The sequence below is a fragment of the Falco cherrug genome, chromosome 4 (assembly GCF_023634085.1).
Source record: "Falco cherrug isolate bFalChe1 chromosome 4, bFalChe1.pri, whole genome shotgun sequence".
NCBI classification, from domain to species: domain Eukaryota; kingdom Metazoa; phylum Chordata; class Aves; order Falconiformes; family Falconidae; genus Falco; species Falco cherrug.
Window position 1 is genome coordinate 92,090,001 of NC_073700.1, and position 22,800 is coordinate 92,112,800.

At 35.9% G+C, this 22,800-nt stretch overlaps 1 protein-coding gene across 8 annotated transcripts in view; it reads right to left on the reverse strand.

Annotated features, from left to right (window-relative positions):
* LRRFIP2 (LRR binding FLII interacting protein 2) overlaps window positions 1–22,800 on the reverse strand; it is a 57,943-nt gene that overhangs the window by 28,676 nt on the left and 6,467 nt on the right. For 7 of the 8 annotated variants that reach the window (XM_055707251.1, XM_055707254.1, XM_055707253.1 and 4 more), the window contains exons 2-3: window positions 18,829–18,933; window positions 8,828–8,914 (exon numbers count right to left, since the gene is read on the reverse strand). In XM_055707251.1, the coding sequence (XP_055563226.1) occupies window positions 8,828–8,914; window positions 18,829–18,918 (177 nt within the window). In that variant the 5' untranslated portion in view covers window positions 18,919–18,933. Of the gene's footprint in view, window positions 1–173; window positions 240–1,195; window positions 1,238–4,302; window positions 4,348–4,437; window positions 4,492–7,307; window positions 7,359–8,827; window positions 8,915–18,828; window positions 18,934–22,800 lie in introns of all 8 variants that reach the window. The other variant, XM_055707258.1, reaches the window with a different exon arrangement.

Sequence of the window (22,800 nt, forward strand, 5' to 3'; positions counted from 1 at the left end):
TTCAAACACTCAACTCCAGGTCAGAATTTAGGTCAATACTAGCAATTCCTTTTTTCCTTAAAACATTTATGTCAGTATATGCCAGCAAACTAATAAATTCATCCATAATTGTATCAGTATGTAGCTCTACACAGTTAGTATCTTTATATGCAGTATTACAGTAGAAAACTAACCAATAAATCTTTATGGGAATAAGCAGCTTTCTTCTTTGAACTATAAGATTCACTGTAAGCATGACTCTAAGAACAAAATTTAGAAAATTAATACCACTATATAACAGCCTCTTCAATCTTAAAATAAAGTCAAACATAAGGGTTTAAAACTTTTGTCATCTACAATGGAAACACCACAGAAAATTCTAATTCCTTGATTAGAATAACATGCCATACTTCTATCGCTGCCTAAAACAACTGCTAAGTGAAACTACAACCAACCTTATCTCTGATGAACGTAGACTTGGCTTAAGCCAGTGTTCACATTTCACACAAAAATATAGACCCAATAAATAAACTAAAAAAGCTTAACATTACAGGCTATTTTAAGTACTATATTGTGTTTGCCTATCTGTAGATAATTCAGACAACACTGCTACGTAAACAAAATCAACTTTTTCAGCTGCTTACAAATGCCTTTTAGTGGTACTTGGTGCTTGTCTTTGCTTAAGAAGACACACACAAATCTTACTTGGCACAATACCAATAAGAATGTGATGCACGACCATCACTTCATAACAATAGTAAGAATTTTTTTTTTAAGTAAAGGTATACAAATCACCTGCTTTTTCTCAGGATTTAAATAATTTTCCATTAATTAAGTTAATTTTCTACACAGAAATTGAGAATACAAATATATGCATACACACATATCTTTTTTAAAAAAAATGTATGTCCTCCAAGTCTATTCTGTGTATGTCCCTTCACTACAGAGTTTAGAAATAACAGATAAATACTAAAAAGTGCTTACTGTAATACAGCTGTCTAATGTGAATTCATGAGATTTTCTCACAGGAAAAGTTTATACGTGCATTCTATGTGAAGGGTTAGAATCATACTGCTATTCTAACTCTGAATGTGTGACAGTACAAATTTATATACATTTTGAGATCAATAATTCAAAATAGCTAGTTAGTGTCATTACACCTTAAAAACAAAGCACAACAGCAGTCTTCACTCAGACATGCAAAGTGTTAACATACAGGGACCAAGTATCTTGCAGATCTATCCTTAGCATTGTCATACTGAAGTAAAAAAAAAGACATTAAAATCATGACGTTAAAAAAAAAAAAGATTAAACTTTTTTTAAAAAAATAAATTACTAAAAAGACTTAAAAGGAAGTTACAAGGAAACATATTCTACTAATTATGAAAGTTTATACCTAAAGAAATGCCATTTATTCAATCTAAAGGGCATTCTGAGGCTGGAACACTTTTTAATAAAATCTAAATTGTTTTTTCCTGATAGTATCCCAATTTCTGAAAAGCAAGATTGTTTTGGACCACAGTAGATTATGTGAAAAATGTAACGTCATTTTGGTAACTGAGTTTTAAATAATTAAACAAATTCTCATATGGTAAATTGTATTAAACTGAGACAGTATTTTTTAGGTTATGTGACAAAAGGCTCATCTCCACACAGGCAAAGGAGCCCAGAGGAGCATCAATTATCCCCGCTGTCCAGGTGTGAAACCCATCAGGATGCTCTGAGGGCTCTCCAGGGCACCTCATAGACTGAGGGAGGTTACTGCCCACAGGGCATGGAAGACATTACAGGATGCAAGGATGCATCATGGGATCAAGGGAGGAATCAAAGGTGGGGAAGGGAGGGATAAAAGTGTTTTCAGATGGAGCAAGTGAGTGATAAAGGAGGAATAGTGAGATTAAATGGCCACCTGTGGGTAAAGAGACTGCTCGTCTACCAGATTTGACAACTTTCAAAGATAAACAGCTTTGTAATAACAGCTTAGCCAGTGTCCCTGTGTTTCTTGTTACTCAACAAAGACAAAATCTGTTGTGTTTATTGTTTTTTTAAGCATACAAATCTTAAACTTTCAAAACAAGCTTGTTTTTTCCCCAGTTCATTTAAAATTTCACAGGTGTAACTTGGCCATTCTCAGAGTAGTCAAAGCACAATCCAAAATATTACTTAGTATCATCCTAAACTTCCTTAAAACACCAAACAAAATAAGAAATTGACAGTAGTTTGAGAACATTACATGATATAGTAATAGCATTCTAGAGTACTACCCAGTGTAATTTTCAACATAAGAACTACTGAGAGGATTACAAGAAGAAAATTCCTTCTAGAGATCAAATTAACATCAAAACCTCCCTGGTTTTAGATTTTGTATTCATTCATAAATTAATATAATCCAGGCTTAATTCATATTATTTTATATTGTTTTCTTATTGACAGAACACTTTGCATTTTCTTTGACCCCTCAAACTTGCTCTCACAAAACATTTGATTACTTCAATCATTTCAGCAGTCCAGTTACTACTGTTTTCTATAAACAAGCATGCTTTTACCAAACTACTTCTTTGGTAAGTAGACACAGAAAATGTTATAATGTGAACACATCAAATCATGCTCATTCCAGGCTACACACCACAAGATCTCTCCTTCTGGAGGTACTTGCTCTGCTCCTGTGAGACCCACTGACATCCAAAGAACTCTTAAGAATGAAATTATAAAAAAAATATATCAATATATATTAAAAAAATTAAAAGCTCTATTCACTGAAAGGCACAAAATAACCAAGGCAGTCAAAGAAATTCTGAGTAAGCCACCCAAAAATTAGCCCAGTTATCTGATGGTTCAAACCCTATAATTTAGTCAAGGGAAAACTTCTTAATTTCTCTCTTAGCATACTTTGTATGTTAACCAAGGCAAGAGCAGATCTGAACAAACCTGTACCAGCTCTCAAGTTTAAAAGTGTCACCACATCACATATTTTACATGCTTTTTCTGTAAACCATTTACTGTTTGCAAAGTAGTCAACACTACCTGATTCAAAGGATTCATTTGGTAAAAATCTGTGTGCTAAATTGCAGAAACACTTAACACCAGCACTTGCAAGACCTTACACAAAATTTAGTTAATCAAAGATTACATTTAATTGCTGAAACCTCTTAGTGACAATCACTCTTTTAAAGTCACACAAAGAAACAGCCTACTCCACCTTGCAAATTAAACAAAAGCAACTCTTGTATTTTAGTTATTTTGTCTCTCTCCAGACCTATATGCAGATCCATGACAAGCTAATTCCAAAAATCTACTAAAACCAGGGAAATGTTTGCAAGCCCTCAACAAAACCATTCTTGAGCACCATATATGACCTAAAGAGGATACAGGAGAGCCTGTAGATACAATAAATACTTCCATTAGCAGTCTTTGGTATGCGTTGTATCATTCAGGTAAGTCTTTGCTACTGTCACATTCTCAAGGAAATCAAACTTTGCATCATACCAAACCCTTCTTTAAATTGTATCCTCATGTACTACTACTTGTTCTTCCACAGATGTTATAAGAAGATAAAATAAAGAGTGCAAGAAAAGATACAACAGTGAGCAGACAACCACCAGCATCAGTTTGGAATGAATGTCCAAGTTACAAATCAGTATTACTCATCTGCAGTAAGTGGCACTGATTAAGGATGACTGCATCAGCAGTAGTATTAATTAATTTAACAAAATTTGACTGCAGAATTTCTGAGACAGGAGAAACAAGAGATTTCCCCACCCCCACCACGTGAATTATCTAAAGGAGACCACTGTTTGATCATTAATAGCACCTTCACATCTGACCATGAGATCTGATGTACAGTTGTAACCACAAGACAATTGACAACTTATGTAGGAATCTTAATACTCTACCATTTAAAGACAACCCAATTAATTTTTACTAGTTGGCAATATCTGAAGTCTGAGCACAATTACTCAGCTTTTTAAAAAAAGAAATAAATCATATTAGACTGGAATTACACTAAAAGATGACACTTACAACTTGTTATTAGATCTATGTTATTTCAAATAATTGACAATTGAACTACATCTATTTCCAAACAATTCTGAAACACCTTGTCTATTTTCAGCAACAAAAATATACTGTAAAGAAATATATGTAGAAAAGGAAAAAAGAAGCATGAGCTATTTACAGTAAAAACATAGTCAAAGAACATGTGACAACAAAGATTCTTTTCAAATGCAAAGACTGAAATACATAAAAATAAACTACCTTGTTAACATTGACGGTAATAAAATACTAGATTAACTTTTAACATTAGACATGATGTAAAATACTGACTCTAAAACTGCTAATACTTAGAAGACTTGAAGCATCATCCGCTCCCTAAGAAAATGAAAACAAAACCCAAACTTTTTTTTTTTTTAAAAAAAAAGCCATGATGGAAAAGAATAAGTACACAGTTTGAACACAAACCAAATATGAATGTCGACTGGACCGGTGAGAATACCTGGCCCTCTCTGAATCTTCCTGAGAAAGAAGAAACGCAGAGTTATTCCACAGGAGGGAAAAAAAAAATAAAGACAACAAAGCAAAAGCAAGCAAAGGTGAGCAACATGCTGTTAGCACTTTTAATGCTGTGTATAATTTCAAATAATCAAGTGTGGCAACAGAACTCACTCAAGTCAGAAGAACTGTGATTTCACCCAATTTGGGTAAGTATGCCAACACACTACATTAAGAGACGTAAATAAAGGGGGTTAATAAAATTAGTAATCACTGTTCAGTAGTCAATCCTTTTTCTGATTACTATATTAATGCAGAAAAGAGTACAAGATTTTTTAAATTAAGAAATCAAAGTAAAAATTAAAGAAAAGCTTTACGAAACTCCAAGTACATTAGTAAGAAATTTACTATAATTACTAGTCAGAATGTGAACATTTTAAAAAGTTATTTTAGCCCTAATAGAAATTCTCATTCTCTGTTTCCTCACACATACTTCAGATTTTCTCCTTTATTATAGAAACAAAGCTTCTTAAGCAAATTGGTCAATTATAAATTCTATAGGTAGTTCTGCTCTACAGTGACAGTGAAAATAATAAACCCAGCTTATAAAATTTGGGGGAGGACAACTAGCTGAGGCAACTTATCTTTTGTTCTGTTGAAAGAGCAGAGAACATTCATTTTGCCTCACACAAAGGAATATGTGAGAAGCAGCAGGAACAAAAGTACAACTATTTAAAAATTAAGCATCAAAATGTTTCACATGACATAAGCTTCCCAAAATTTTAGTTAACAGTAGGTAAGCGTATTAAGAATAACTTATTTTAAACTATCCCACTTGAAGGCTATACAACAGAGCTCAAAGGAGGAATCCTTCTTTACATGCCTCACTTCCTACAGTTTTCAATAGGTCAAAATATTCTGAAGGTTGTAAGCCAGATATCTTTACAGTTAAAAGGTCAGCCTCTAGATCATAGATGGATATCCAAAGTCTAAAGCTTGCTTTCATACTGCCTATAGTCACATGGTTATTTGCTACATTATTACTGGGTACATTAACTTGTTCAATATTATTTTGGGACTATTCAAGAGGCTTAGCTAATACTCTACAAGAAAATAATTTCCCAAAGGGTATGTGTGTGTAAGTTTAACTTTCTAATGATACTTTAGTCTTTCTCTCTATAGCATCTACTTTGAGGATTAAAATGAACATTTATTCCGTAGAACTTTTAAACATATTATAGACAGATCATTACCAATTTTAAATATACTTTATGCCTGTGGTCTAAATGGACAAATGCCTGTTAATACTATCTGCAGCTTGCAAGCAGACAGTTTGCTATTTATGCAAGATTCTTCCTAACCACTGGTATACACCCCAGCTAATAATACGATCTTATAATGCAAAACTTCAGCTTCTGGCACAATTTTCTGTACATTTCCGTAGGTAATGTACTTTGGGTAATGAGTCTTTTCCTGGTGTACAATCAAAAATTAGAAAGCCAGCATTGAGTATTTAGCATTTTCAGGTCAAAGGACGAAGTACTTACCACAGTACATATTACAAACAGATAGCTGCTGCCGGTAGCTATCAAACTCAATTTCTAAGTATTTAAGTTTGAAAAACTCACTATCTAAAACAGGTTAGGTCTCCCAATCGAGGAAAGTGCACACATCTGCTCAGAAACCTCCTGCAGCAGATGTGCCTCTTACAAGTGCAAAAAGAAGGTGGCATTAATTTCAAAGTGAACTTGCTCACAAATGCAATCTGCATTCCACAGTTTGAAAACCCTTGTTCTCCAACAAAAAAAAAGCACTCAAATGTGTATTCTACCAAGAGACACCAGAAATTTATGTTATTTACAAGTGACTATAGAACTAATATACACATGAATGTCAGCTAGGCAAAGAGACAATATAAAGTCAGGACAACTGCAAATAAAACCCTAATGATGGTTCTCGGATTTCTCAACAGAAGTGCTGATTAACCATCACGGTAGTTTTAGCTATTTGAAATTATGGTTACTCTTAGCATATACTACTAAAATCTTCTTGGTCCAAAACACTCAGCAAGCACTCCCCTAAAAACATAAAAAGAAACTCACATCTCCCATATGCCTTTTTAAGAGGTACATTAAGTTTCTGAAAGGAACTCCCTAAAGAAATACTGCACTAAATTAACATAAATTGAACAGGAGCTTTCTCAAATTGCAACCCAACTAGCTCTACTTCTTCCTGCTTAGTGGATTTAATCTAAATAAATGAACAGTCAAATATTTTATCATTATTAATTGAAAATGAGGGGCAAAGGGTAGAAGGATACAGATGATACATATGTGATTTTTTGGGTCTGGATTTTTTTGGGTTTTTTTCTTTTATGATTAATCTTTTAAGTCTTAGAAGTGAAATAATCATCAGTGAGAAGACTAGCATTTGCTACATGACTCAAAGCAGCAGCAAATAAAGGCAAGCCTGCTAAGATGAAAAAGTAAAAAACTCAAAACTCTAGAAGTTAATTGCAATAAAAACATTTACTATGGAAAAAATAGTTACCTAGATTGAAACTAATGTAATTTCATGTAAAATACTTTCATGACTTTAACCAGCACATGGCAAAACCGAAACACTTTCCAGTTTAAGAAAATAAATCTCGTTTCAGTTTGTCTTTTGCTGCCACAAAGTACCCTGCATATCCACATCTATACATAGCTTACATGTAACTGGTTTCAGTAATAAAACACTTTGAAATGACACACAGCAAACCATTAGTAAATTGCTTCCTCCAAATCCTGTATTAGTTCTCTGAGTGGCAAAAACATGCACAACAGGTGGTTTTAGCCTACCATCCATTTCTGGATATGAGCCCATTTTCTATCATATGAATGCTGAGAAAACTACAGAACGTAAAAACAAAAACAAACAAAACATTTACAATATAGGTTAATAACCACACAAAACTGGATTCCTAAATCAAAGATTTGGAAAAATTTACGTTAATTGTCATGTAATCTTCAGTATAATATCAGATACCTACAGCAATTAGAAAACTGAAAGTATGGAATAACAAGAAACACATAAAACCTGGGCAAAACCATGTTTTTAAAATTGCACTTGTTATTACCATAGCAAAACTACCCCCAAATTATCAGTAATACATGGATTTGAATGTAATCATGATAAATAGGAAGTTTTCGGTCTTTCGCATGCTGCATCAAAACCTGAATCAAATTAATAACTTTGAAATAACCAGACTGCTGAAAATCTAGTTCCTAATCTTTTTACTCAAGAAATAAGGGGTTTTTTTTAAAAAAAAAGTATGAGGCAACACAAAACTATATGTGAAAATATTATCCCAAACCTACTAATTTTTTTTTAACATAAAGATCCTGACAATAGATATTTACTGTGAATACTTTCAGTATAATCCATATGGGAAGAAATTGAAAACTGCATATCCAAAGGCGCATATCCAAAGGCACATATCCAAATTATCCAGTTGCTAATTATATTATGAATACAGTAAAAACAGAGCAAAATAATTCTCTTTTTCATAGTTGTATGAAAAAGTCATACAGTCACATTTATTATTTATGCTGTGCTGCCAGTTATCCATGTTTACATGGACCTTTTGCACAGCAACAAGCAGCAAAGAATTTGCCATATGTTAAGTAATTACTCTTACAAAAGCACAAAAGTCACCAGCTGACTCAAGACACAGATGTACTAATTCAAATCCAGAGAACATTAAACTTCACATTAGAAGCTGAAAACTGTTCTTCTTTATGCAAAATTTGTTTATGCCAGCCTGAGTTCTGGACATTATCATTATATTCGCTCTCCTGCTCATTTAAAACCAAAAAAGCAGTAACAAGCAAAGCCTCAGCCTTTTAAATATCTAAAGATAAATATTTGACTAATCTTTGCCCATTTTGATTGCTAGCATTGATTTACAGCATTTGTTAAAGGTAAAACATCCAAGCATCTGATTTCGCTAGAATTTAAAAATCACATTTAAAATGTTTTGTTTTTTTAATTTGAAAGCAAGAGTGCTAACAGCCTATTTTGTCTAGATTTTTTTCCACAATACAAGTGTAACTATTAAGGAAGTTAATAATGAATGTTCAGATTAATATTTCATGAGATGCCACAAAACAAAGCAAGTTACCCTTTTAGCTATACAACCTTAGGCAAAAGAGGAGGGCATGTGAGAGAGGGAAAGTGAGAAGCTAGCAGTTGCCTGATGCTGAAAATAGTAGCACGCAGCTGAATTACACCAAAAGACAAAATCTGATGCAAGTACAGAAATAAGGCACATTAAGACTTTTACTAAAAGTCTGCACTATTTACTAATGATTGACACTACCTCTTTTTGCTGTCGCTCCAGCTCTCTCATACGTATATCTCTTGCTTCTGCTCGAGCTGCCCGTTTGGCTGCAAGCCTGGCTTCTGCCTACACAGAAATTGAAAATACGGAAATTTAAAATGACATTTTTTGTATAATCATTTAAGTACTTAATTTAATAATCTCTTCACAGAAATCACTAAGAATCTAACATCATGAAATGTAAGTGGTAAGGAAGTTGAAGTTCTCAGGATGGCATTTCAGAAAGGATATATACCTAACTCTGTAAAAAGAACATTACATCAAAAGAATTACATGTTGATAGAAGAACTGAGTTCAGAAATATTACTATCACTAATCTGAAGTTTTTTGTCTTTCAGACTTTAACAGGACTTTCCCTATGCATAGTATTTAAACAGGCTTGTATGCAGCTGCAGAATCTTCGGCCACAGGAAGACATTAAAGCAAAAAAGAAAGAATCAAACCGAAGATATTAAACCAGTACTGTTCATGTCATATTTAAAGGCTCTGCTATCATTTGCAATTATTTAAAAAAGCGAATATCACCTAGAAATGGAATTACTTCAAATGGCAATCAAAATCAGATCCACTACTGGACAAAATCTAAGAAAGAAATTTAAGATTCCTCAAGAACAAACAGTGACCGTCACCATAAAGGGACTTCCCTACCCATCCATTCAAGCCCTTATACTCCCAACACCTTCTGCAGACACAGCTCCAAGCACTCAAGAATCTGCTGCAAGCAAATCTAACTAATGAGCACAGCAGAAAGTTAACAAGAACAAAAAAATTCTGAGTTTTCTGCTGTATTAGCGAAATGAATTTGCTTGTATAAGGATCTTACGAACAAAAAAAAGACAAGCAAGACAAACAGTAGAGAGACCACCCTTTTTTCAGTGGCAAAAAGCTGTTATATCTGCACTACGTGTGAAACCTGGTTATTGGCTTACTCAACTCTTATGCTTTTACCACTTTCTATCCAGCCTCAACCAAAAAAGAAACAGTCTTTCAGACCCTAAATGCTCCCTCCAATTTAATCAGTTGGTTAGCAATATTTTTTTGACATAAAATTGATAGTTGAGGAAAATGCAAGCTCAGTTTTTTCATGTTTGAACAATGAGATGGTGAAAATTTTCTCTTAAATTCTTAAATCTGTTTGAAGACAGGTTTTCTGCTAAAAATTCCATCGGTCTATCTAAGACTAATTAAAAACTTCTGAGAAATACCAGCAGCCAAAAATTCAGAACTGCCAACATCCAAAATATTTCAATTTAAAAACGTAAAATTCAATGGGATTTTGCCTTTGGTTAAGGATAGTTTTCTTCTGGTTTTGCCTCTATCACAGCATAGGTTTATGTAAAGTATTAGAAACCTGTAAAATTCACTACAATTGCAAGTAACTTTCTTTTACTGTGCTTCAGGAAAAAGGGGTATTTAACTCAGAGTTTAACTTTAAATTACAATTCAACTACAAACAGAAAAAATCTGACAAATTACAACAATAAAGAAGATAAACACATTGTAGCTTTATTACTTGAAATAGTTTTTCAACTTCCAATTACTCATTAAGACTGTTTCCTCTATTTTGCACACTTGGGTGAAATGATTCTGTGTCAGCACTCTCGACTGCCATAATGTAATCCTTTTTCAGAGCAGCATCAAGCTACTTTTCTTCCTACCTGATGACAGCAGACAATAAAAGCAAGGGAATTCCCATGCAACAGGGAGTCTTTTCTCACTTGCAGCCCTACTCTGTTACTGTCTGTAATCACAGGTCAGTGGCATATACTTTCATGTAGACACCTACGCAGCACAGAAAGAGAAAGGACTCAACCAGCTGCTATGTCTAGTTTTAGTTCTGTCTACAGATCAGCAGATACATACATCTAGCTTTCAGACTCTGGCACGGCTTTATTGTTAAAGATAGAAAGTGCATTTGTTTACTGATTCACACTAAAAATCAATTGACATTTCACCACTCTTACTCCTACAGCCAAACACCAAACTTTCACATTCCTACTGTAGAGGGGAAACTAGTTCTTCCAATTGACTAAACCCTCAACAACAGGACAATTCTACAAACATTTATCATAAAATGGGTGCCTGAAATTGAATAATAAAACCTTTATCTTTTTAGAGAAAATTCTAAGCAAAAAATGGTTTGATATTACATTAATTATTAATCTGAGGAAATAGATTCCTCTAAAAAGTACACAGTTTCGAAAAGACCAAGGAGTTAACTTGTCAGCTGAAGACACGGTTCTCAGGCTTCCTTTACCATACCTTAGAGCAAGGGACAAATCACATGACCATTTGAAAGGTCACCATACCAAATAATTCTTTATTCTCAGCAGAACTGTTAGAGCAGACTTCACGCTATTTATAGAGCATGCAGACAAATGTTAACAACTATGTAATTGAAATTAAAAATTAACATAAATAAAGAAATAGCCATAATTTAAAAGGACATCAATTTTCTTCCTGGCTGCTGCTGTTCACTCTACTGTATTGCTGAAGAAGCCCATAAAAGTTGTGAAAAAAGTTTCCACCAACAAGCTCTTCAGAAATTAAATTCTTCAGCTGTATTGAAATGAAGTCTTTAAATATCTGCTAAGGGAAACACAGTGCCACAACAGCTTTGGATAGACAACCGAGCAGAAAAGATGAAGTTGTTTGCACTATAGAAGCAGCAGAGGAAGAAAATCTTGATACCCTCCCCCCCTTTTTTTTTTCTGGGGAGGGGGTGTCTGTGTGTGAGGGAAACAGCAAAAGGACAGGCAGTCATAATGCTTTTCTAATTCAATTAGTATTTGAATTGAAGATCTTTCCAAATATATCACTATACCTTGCTCACTGGAGCTTGGGGGTCAGCCCAGGTTGCTTTCTACAGCTTGTATTAAACAAATCCCAGTCTTAGAAAACCACAGACTGGCCACTACAGTCTCAATTTCAGTTGCATTGGTCACTGTTCTCTATACAGACTTCAGACCAGACACATAAATAAAATACATTATTTATGATAAAGATATATTACAGTATCGTGTGACTGAAGTACAGCTTGTTAAAAAGTGAGAGAACATACCAAATTCCTATATTCCTGAAGTAAAAATTAAACTGTGGATTGTCTAAGATCTAGAAAATCTGACACTTTATTTTAAAAGTTTCTGAAGGGGACTTCTAACTGCTAAAAAGAAATGCGATAGCTGAATTTTCTTGAACACTTCAACTGCAAATACGAGATATCCAAACCTGTTACAGTCATACCAGTACGCTTACACTGGTGGCTAAAATGGAAAGAAATCACTTGGTTATATATTCTAGATGGCAAACTGGAAACCTTAGGTATAGATACAAAAATTTCGCATGGGATTTATTCAGAGAAGTGATCAAGAAAGGAAGTAAAGGACTACATAGAAGATCTTTGTAGCAAAAGACAGCGGGTAGAAAGATATACAAGGAAGGGGCCCTCAAGACTTTGAATAGGAAAAAAGATCAATTAATAAAGAATTAATAACTAAATCTGTAAAATTTTTGTATAAGAACATTCATACTAGTCCTTATCTTCTGCCTTCTGCCCTAAGGATTGATACATGATTTTAGGTCAGGTGCCATATCTGCATTTCTTTGGGTATTAGCTTTGCTTCGAGTAACAAAACAAAGCTATCTGTTCAACGCTGAGTCCTGGAATTCTTCAGTTCAAGATAGGCACCAAAAATTATTATATGAAAAAAAAAAAGTTATGCTTCCTTGCACCTGCATAAACGCCATTTCATTCTGGAAGAATATGCTGATTCTGGCTGTGTTCCAAGCAGCTAAGGAGCAGTACTCACTTTGCTTAGGTTATTTTATTGCATGTTTATTAAACATAGGGGTAGCACAAGGATGTTCTCCTTCCATTACAGGTGACATGGTCAGTTTCTTCATTTTAACCTAATAACCAATTACCAACAACTACTTAACAATCATTGAGAAGACCATCTCTGCTTAACCCATTTTTTTCTTTTTTTTTTTTTTTAATACATATTCAGCCACAGACTTTTGAAAACATTTCAAACCATTTTTTGTCAACTTCCAAGGATAACATCCAAGATGTTTTTGGCAAGAAAGAAAGGAGAAAGGGAAAAAAACCCCAGGTTTTAATTTGAATGCCTTTGTAAAGATTGAGCCTGGAGTATCCCCCTTCTGATGTGTTTTTCCTTCATCTCTTCACCGCAACAATCAAGTTCTTCACCAAGGTAAGAAACATATTAGTATACAGCATCAATGTGGTAGAAGCTTCCCACCATGTTGAGTGAGGAGAAGCATAACGCCCATCTACACTATGGAGACAGATGTTACGCTTCTCCTCACTCAACATGGTGGGACGAATTCACTGGAAAGCAATAGTTTTTGTTTGTTATTTTCATACTGTAGAAGAGGGGATTCATTAATTAGCTCAGATGCAGCAACAGAAGCTTCATAAGGATAAATCACAGGCTATACTACAATGTTATTCACCTCTGAGAAAATAGGAATGCTTTTCACTGAAAAATTAGAATTATTTTGTCATCATGGGCTACAATATGTGTACCTCCTTTGCTCGCTGTGCTGAGGGCTAGGTGATGTTTACAGTCCTGCAGTTCCCGAGGCAGGAGGCCCAGGAAGGCCGGTCTCTCTGTGTTGGCACAGCCCCAAGGTGCGCCGCGTGCTCCAGCAAAGCATCAGGATGAGGGTTTCACAGTCACCGGATTTCTCAGTGCACTGCTACACACTTTCATATAACGTTTATCACATCATTTCTTATTATGTGAACATGCAGCATTATTCTTCTCTTGTTGCTCATTGCTTTGGTATTCTCATTTCCATGATTCTTAACCTCCTCCTCTCCTTATTACCTCTTACAGACACAAGGCAACACCATCACTCATGGGCCAAATGTGTTTCTTGGGCCTCCTCAGGAATATCTGCCTTCCACTTATTACTGATGCCCCTACTCTTTCTCCAGTTGCCTATAATGTAAAGCCTATAAACAACAAAAACTTAAGGTTTATATGACTGAAAGGTTCAGGTTTCTTTATTTCTGCTGTCTGTTATTTTTTTTCTATTTATTATACCAGATCCATATATTGATTAGAAAATCTCTATATACCTTCTCCTGTAAAATATCCTTAAACACTATTACAAACTGCAAACAAAATTTTGAATTAATGCTGAGGTAGAAACAGCTGTTTTACAAATATGTAAGTGATCTCTTATTAAAACAAAAAATCATCTAGCATCTACAAAGACAATCTCTGTATGAGAGTGGAGTTCTTTGGGGTTTTGTCTTCTTAAGAAAAGTTCAAGCTGTATGCAGAGAGAAACATGTACTGAACTTTGAACAGATTGAATGCGACAAAGACTGTTGTCATCTGGTTTTAAAATCATGATATAGTCTTCAAACATTTTAATATTGAACTCTTGGCTTTTTCTACCCTCTCAATTAACACGACATTTTTTACTAAAGGAAAAACAACTATTCCTTACTCTCTGCCCAAAGTTTGAGCAATTACAGAGTGAATTTTAAATCCAAATGAATCTTTATTCTGTCCCATAAAAAAAACCACCTCTTAGGAGTTTCCAGGCTCCTGATCTACAGTGAAAACAGTTATGAGAACAGTTCCCGAACAGTACAGACAAGATACTACAAGTGGCCATCAAGTGAACAGTGATGCAATCATCCCACAACCTCTAGTTCTTTGTCAGCTAGTTATTCATCCCTGAAGAATAGAAGGTTATAAGATAAATCTTGATTGTCCCTTCAAATGCTGCTTATCAGGTTGAGGCTGGTGAGATGGCAAGTCAGTCTTCTCACTATCTGGCATCATGTTCAATGTATCTGACCTTGAAATGAAGTCAGTGTAAGAACACAGAAGTGACTGAAACCTGTACTCTTGCACGTAAGGCTGGTCTTGGAGAAAGAGGTCTCAAGTACTCAGAGATGTCTAGTGACAACAGTTTGTTACTGAATAGTCCAAATAAACACAACTTGTCTGTAAATTAAAAGACAAGTTAAACAGTAATACAGATGTCAGCTGATGATACTCTGTCCTGAAAAATTTTATAAGCAGAGAACCTCCACAACAAAACCCACAGGGAAAACAGATCTTGAGATTTTATCAGCCATATCCAGTGTAGACTGTAAGAACGTAATCTTGACAGGAGCCCAAGTCACACTAGACAATCCCTATCTGTCATTTGGAAAGGCAGAACTTTCCACAAGACAGACTCTGGTTTACATTCTTTGTCAATTTGAGAAAGGTAACAGTTTCAGTTACAACGGCTAGAAAAAGGAACTAGAAGGTGGTATAAAAGGAATTCTTCGTGTTTTCAAGGGATAGGAATTTGTTAATCTTTTTTTTTTTTAATAAGAGATTACCTGACTCCACATTAACCTTGTCATATTCAGAAGACAATTACCAATACTTAACTTCAATGTAGTTGGGTGCATTTATACTCAGAGTTCCTTTTCTCCTTGCAGGGAATGCCTAGACAATATACCTATACCTGTTCCCACAGCTTTTGAATCGAACTCAATAAACTGGTAATCCTCTCTGTTGTACCAAAGAAAGACTTCCAAACTCATCAACTGCAACTAATCTCTCTTAAGACACTGAATATGGAGTACATTGTTCCCAAAAAAGGATTGAGTAGATCCCTGTCCCTGGATAAGTGTATCACCTTTAGTCTTCCTCAGTTTCAGTAAGCACAGGCAATTCAATGCCAGAAAGGGTAACACACAACAGAATACAAAGTAGGTGCCAAAGAAAGAGGTCTGGTAACTGAGAAGTTCTTGGAATAAGGCAGTAACTCCACCACTGTTGATGTTTTACCATCTCTTTGTTTAGTGCAGAGGCACTGCAGAAGAGCTTGTCTCAATACAAACTCTCATAGCAAGGAAAAGATACGAAACCGCTCTGTACATTAACAGTGCTACTGCTACAGTGAATGAAGGGGTAGAAACACAACAAACAGAAGAAAAGCTTTCTGATGCAGAGGAAAGATGGAGAAAATGAAAGAAATCTCACAAAGAGATCCTATGATAGTGCCCTTGCCTTCCATTAAATATTTTCATATAAGATGACACATCAGATTCAACCACTGCAGAAAAATTACTATACAGAAAGGAATTTAAGGGACCAGTACCAAAGAATTCTTTAGACCACATTTTCTAGAAAGCAGATGCTTATTGGTACCAAAAGGAAGATATCACATGTTTTTTGCAAGTCCCATAGAGCAAGAAAATCTCAATTTTGTCAAGTTAAGAGCGGTGAGAAAGATTAAGATTACTGCTTCCCAAAATCTTAACTTTTGGAGGAAAACACCCTCAAACTTCATATACTACACTAGAATTCTTTGCTGGTATTACAAACTCTGATAATTCTTAGCACCTTTTTGTGATCGCTGTGAATGCCAGAGCACTCCTGTGCAGTTCTTCCATGCAGATCATCCCGAGTGCCAGCATTTTACTTCAGCATATTCTGTTTACCATCTCTTGATACCTAGAACATCTTTTAGGAATGTTTTCCTCACAAGACATCTGACTTCTGGATTACGGGACTCAATTCAACTGTTCTAAGTAACATCTGCTATATAGGTAATTTTAGAAAAGGAAGTTGAAGAACAAAACACCCTTTGACAATAAAAAGATAAGCAAGCCATGCTGCTGAGATAATGACCTCAGAGCAGCAAAGTACATCTACTCTGTATATCCATGCACTGAGAACTGGCATGCCCTATGTCAGTGTGGTAACTGAAAACTTTTCCCCAGCCTCAAATGATAGGGCATATGTACAGCACAGGAAAATCAGATGTTATTTAAAGACTGAACTTAGTTTCATTAACTGGCTTCTGCTGTTATATCCTAAGAAATGCATTCTGTTCCTTTACAATAAAAGTTCTCTTTAGACTAAGTTGGTTAATACTAGGAATTACAGCAACCAATTCAACGACAACAGCTGCTGTCTGACCTGGGATCTGTGGGCCAGCTTTCCCTACACAGACCAAGGGATTAACAGCCTGACAGTAGTACATATTGTGATAATACAATATTCATGATGACATACAACTTTTCACACTATTTAAAAATTGGATAACAATTTTAAATTAAGACTCTAAATGGAATCTGGATATGGCAACACAAAAGAAGCAGTGGTGCAACACACCATCGCAAACCTGTATTAAAGGTAACAAACCATTTTATTCTGAAATATGTTGAATTCTCTTCTCCCTAACAAGCCATGAAAGGTGACCCATGAAATACTGAAATATGTGACTATTAGACAGGGAAAAAAAGAATTCTAATAAGAAAATCAGAAGGAACTTCAAGAACAGTTTAATTCAAACAGGTGTTAAGAATTATTAATAGATGTAAACCTGTTAAAGACAATATGAAATGCCTACCCCTTAAAGAATATGCTTATCAGCACAAAAAATTAGTTATCAGCAGATTTAGATTAATATCAGAATACTTAAGTTATGAGCTTGTCAGCAAGTTGCTTTCCAGTTCATTTTTGAACAAGGAGGAGGGAAGACTTCATATAGATTACTCCCTGGAACAGAAATGTTCGACCAGTTATCTCTGTGAGATAACACCTCTAGCTGTGAGGCCTGGTACTATTTTAATTTAGCATTACGCAGGGGAGGGGGGGAACCCTGAATTTTTGTTTAATTTACATGCACACTCAAACTTTAATTAAGGGGGTTAGCAATGTAAGAGAACAAAGCCTCACAGTAATTTTAAGTAAGATAATACTTATTACACCTTGCCTTCGAGACCCCTTTTTTCTAGGCTAAATTACAAGCTGATGTTACTGTACTGGAACCGTGCAGAGAATACTCAAAAGAAATTTAAAGCCAGACTCCTTCTCCTTCATTAACTTTGTTTTCCCCAAAACCAGGATATGGAACTTGATGAGCGATGACCTAGAGCCCCACATAGAACATTTCTCATAGGGCAAGAACTTTCATTAGATTTGGTGTGAACATAGATTTCTGGAAAGTTACGAATTAAATGAAAATTATTTTTTGCTGACAACATTTCCTCTGCCTACAGTCTGATGGCTAATTTCAAAAAGCATACAGATGCTGTGTTTTCAATGACCTGTCTAATGGTTTCAATCTACCTATTTTGTCTTACTTACACCTATATGTATATACTGTATGCACACATATATAGGCAATGTACATTACAAAGCCCATTAGAATCTGCATTTTGCACTCATTTATGTCATCTGTGGTGAGCAACTTTGTAGATGATGTAGCTCAAAGCTGCTGTATGCACTTGTATACAAACAGTACTAAGGCTTTTGTTTCCAAGTCACAGCACTTCCTCCCAGAAAAACTCAAGTCCAAATAGACATCTGTAAGACTAAATCCCAGCTGCCTCCTCCCTACATCCGGTGGGGCAAAATTCCCCTTTGTATCAAGTTCTTGTTAACTGCATTTTGGCTGGTTCCCCCGGGTCCCTATTTTTCAGGTGGTGACTGTTAATAAAGTCCTGGTATAGAGTACATACTAGGCTTATTTTGACAGAAATGTGACTTACCACATTTGAAACAGAATATATTAAAAATACATTTTAATAATTACTATTACTTATTCAACACTAAAACACTGGCCATCTTAAAAATATTACACACTTTAATGGGATAAGTGTGGTATTTCTTCAGTTTTAGATCTGACATAACTGGATTTCTCATTTATTTTTAACTATGCATATAACTATCTGTAGCAATACCTCCCAAGCCTGAGTGTGATCCTGTAAAGTTAAACTATTCATACAATTAATATCTCACTGTGACAACAATTCAATAAATGTGATTATTTGATTGAAGATACTCTTTAGTTTGTATTAATTCTCATATTTCGGGCTCATTACACTTCTTAATGCACAGCCTAAAAAAAAAATTAATTCACTTTCTGAATAACAAAATAGCCTTCATCCCTATTTCTGAATTTAAGACAATTTGAAATAAACAAACCTCTCTGGCAATATTACTCAGCGCCTCATCTTCTGCAGAAAACCTGTCTTTCACTGGAGTCCTCTTCCGTCCTGATCCAGGAGTTCCCATGTTTATTCTCTGGTTCTGTATTTGCAAAAACAGACAGGAAAAACTCAGTTTTCAGATCTGGAATTAAAAACCAATAAACAATCCACACCACAAAATGTAATTGATTTTCCAACATTTTAGTTACATAATGTTCAAGAAACCTAAGTGCCATTGGCACAAATTCATCAAGTAGTTATCACAACATTTTATGACAGCTTTATAGAACAGTGCATCCTACAAGGTACGCACAGAGCATTTTTCTACTGAACACAACCCATCAATTTACTTACAGCTTCAAAGTTATGCACGACCGTCAACTGCTCCTAGCTCCATGATGACAGCTAGGTACCCTGTTACTTTTCACAACTCCTAAAAATAAGTATCCATTTAATTTATGGACATGAAGAAAACCTATAGGCAACAATGGGTTCAAGAAATAAACTTACACAATCATTAGAGCTCTCTCCAAAACAGAAAAGAGATTCAGCAAACTGTTCAAAGCATCCAAGCAGGTAGATGAGGCTTATTTACATTTTAATGCAGTTGCTCTCATGCAGTCTTCTACTCAAGTTTTACTATAATAGAGGACATTTCTAGACAAACAAACATTATTTTGCCAAACAAGATTCCTAATTTGGCAAGTGAAGAGAGAAACATACTAGCATCATACACCCAGAATAATACATTTTATTCTGCTTCAAATTCTGCAGGTATTTTAATATTCTGTACGTGCTTAGACAAGAGAAATAGAATATTTATTGGTGAGAGAAAAGACAAAGCCTTGAAACTAGATGTCCCCCTTCCTATAAAAACCTGCATAGGACAGATAAAACAATTACGCAATAATCTTACTCATTTCCAGTTGCTATTCTGAGACCAAAACTAAATGTACTCTATAGCACAGGTACACAACAACTCCATTGTATAAAAAACTTGAAGGACAGCAAAGCATTTGCAGATGAGTCAGAGGAATAAACCCACAGTGTCTGAAAGGGCCAGAGAAGATGCAGTTCTACCAGACAGTAATGAACTTGCTCCTGATGGGGAAGAGCAGACATAAGTACCTTCCTGGATTCCATCCATGACTCCACAGGCTGCTCATTCATTTTTGCAGCACAGAGTGTTTGGATAAAACACAGGTATTTGGACCAACACACAGGACTCACCTGCCAGGAAGTGTTTTTACCATCTGCCTGTGGCTCATGGTTCAATTTATTTGTTACTCCCCCATAACATGATTTTTTTGTGGTGTTTGTTTTGGCTTTAATTCTGGTGTTAGGTAGCAGCACACTTTCAGGAAGAAATACAAGACTGCAGCCTCACTTTATCAGAGGTTGGGATGGGTCTTGGAAGCAGGACAGCAGAGCTTAAACTCAGGTTGAAGCGAGACTCTGAGATAAAGCCTGGGACAAGTACTGCCACTTAATCCATTCAGTACGAGTCTGTCTTTTTAGTCTTAAAAAAAAAGCAAGTCAACTTATGTTTTGTACTCAGATTAATGTAGATATACATATGCAGAAGAAACTTTGGAAATCTGTGACAAAAAAAGCTCAGAGCTCAGGTTGCTGCCCACATTTGGAAGAAATGCCTCCAAAAATCTGCATCTTTTCCCAGTAATTTTTATTGGCTGACTTCAAATAAGAAAAGCAGATAGGGCCCAAAGTAGAAGCTGCATCAACACAACATAATACTGCCCTACTACAGAAGGTTTTCACAAGGTTATATATTATAAAAACAAATAAGATCAAGAAATCATGCTATTACAATGGATAGTTCATGTAAGCAAAAGGACTCAGGCCTATCTACTAAAAAACGCCACTAAGCATAAAATAGAAAATGCTTTTAATTTGAATGTTAAGGTTTTTATTTCCTAACTCAATTTTTACCACAAATATAAACTGCACAATAACTGCACACACCGTAGACTTGCACTGCATTTGTGGGCATTCTTTAAACAACACACAACTTCTAACAGACAACTAACTTTGGTTTGATAATTCAGCGAGATTCTCTTTGCTGACAGACTGATTCGGGGAAACGGAATTTAACAGGTTATACTATTTTTAGTATAGCTATATTCAGACTGACAGTAAGTGCTAATGTATATACATAAAGTAGTGAATTTATAAAAATCAGATGCTGATGCTTTAAATGAGCACTTTAAAAAGCACTTCATCTTAGTCTCACTGTAGTACTACAAGACAGACATTGAGATGCTGGAGTGTGTCTAAAGAAGGGCAAAGCTAGTAAAGGGTCTAAAGTCTTATGAGGTCTAAGGTTTTACAAGGAACAGCTGAGGGAACTGGGGTTCAGCCTGGAGAAGAAGCTCAGGGGAGACCTTACTGAGGTTATAGCAAGGCAGGCCAAGCAGCAATAGGACAAGAGGAAACGGCCTCAAGATGCGCCAGGGGATGTTCAGGTTGGCTATTAGGAAAAATTTCTTCACCAAAAGGGTTATCAAGCATCAGAAGAGGCTGCCCAGGGAAGCAGTTGAGTGACCATCCCTGGAGGTATTCAAAAGACACATACATGTGGCACTTCGGGACACAGTTTTAGTGGTGGACTTGGCAGTGCTTGGCTAACAGTTGGACCCTTAAGATCTTAAAGGTCTTTTCCAGCCTAAACTATTCTATAATGGTGCCAAAGTCACTGTGGAGGAAGGCAGCTGTGGCACCCCTGCCAGCCATCTGCCACACTTCTCACATAGGATGAGCACAGAACTCCTGACTGAGCCCAAACCCAAAAAAGGTATCAGGGACAGATTCCCTATGAGTTATACCAAGATGTTGCCTTTGCCTACAAGGAAAAGATAGGAAAGCCAAAGCTCAGCTGAAATCAAAACTAGCGAAGGCTGGTAAGGACAAAGAGAAAGGCTACCACAAGAACTTTGGGAACAAGAGAAAGACTAAGAAAACTGTAGGGCCATTGCTTAGTGATGCAGGGGACACAGTGGGGTGTGCTTGCAAGGACCCTCCCTTGGCAGAATAGTCTGGATAATAACAAATGCAAAGACCATTTTTGTGAGTGTGAATCAAACATGCAAAATTGTCTAACAGGACATTTGCCCCAAACCAGTCATGGTGAAGAGCAAGACTACATCAGTTAGATTAAACAGTAACTAGGCAATTAGAAAGAAGTGTTTGAAATTAAGGGCTCCTCATGAAAAGGAGTATAAAAAATAAGAAAGTCTGTAGCAGCGGGAGAGACCTTGGAGAGGAAACTGCATCAGTCAAAACCCCATTTGCCACTGCTGTAAGTCATCCCACTAAGTGCATCACGGTATCTGTCCAGGCCAGAGAGCACAGCATCCCTTCTGGAAGATGCAAGGTCCTGCATTCCAGCTAGCAGGCAGTCAGTACAGGGCCCAGCAAGGGAGGAGAACCCACACCTTAAGTACAACAACGGGAGCTTGTGAGCTACACTCTCACCGGAGTGTGCAATAAAGCGTTGCAGGGAGCAGCACAGGTACACACAAATCTAGAGCACCCACATCTCCAACAGGAACCATGCAAATAGGGAACCCTGGAGTTGAAGAACTGAGAGTGTAGTTAAACACTGGCCTGGCAAGGCTGTGAAATGTCCAACCCTGAAGATACTAATTTGCCCTAACGAACCACACATTGGGCAGGGGTGACCTCCAGAGACTCCTTCCAAAATAAAAGGTTATGTGGTTCTATAGTTACTATTGCTTCCAGCTTTGAAACTAAGCCTCAATATAAACTTTCTTTAATAAGATGTTTTAATAGTCCTTCAAGAGTCTTGTCACAATTTCTTCTGTTTCATGTAACTTTTAATTGAGCTGATGCATGTCAGAGTATTTAATATTTTACTATACAGCTCAGCACTAAAGAGATCTAGTCCCATTGCTAATAGACTGATTAGTCTAATACTAAAGGTATCATG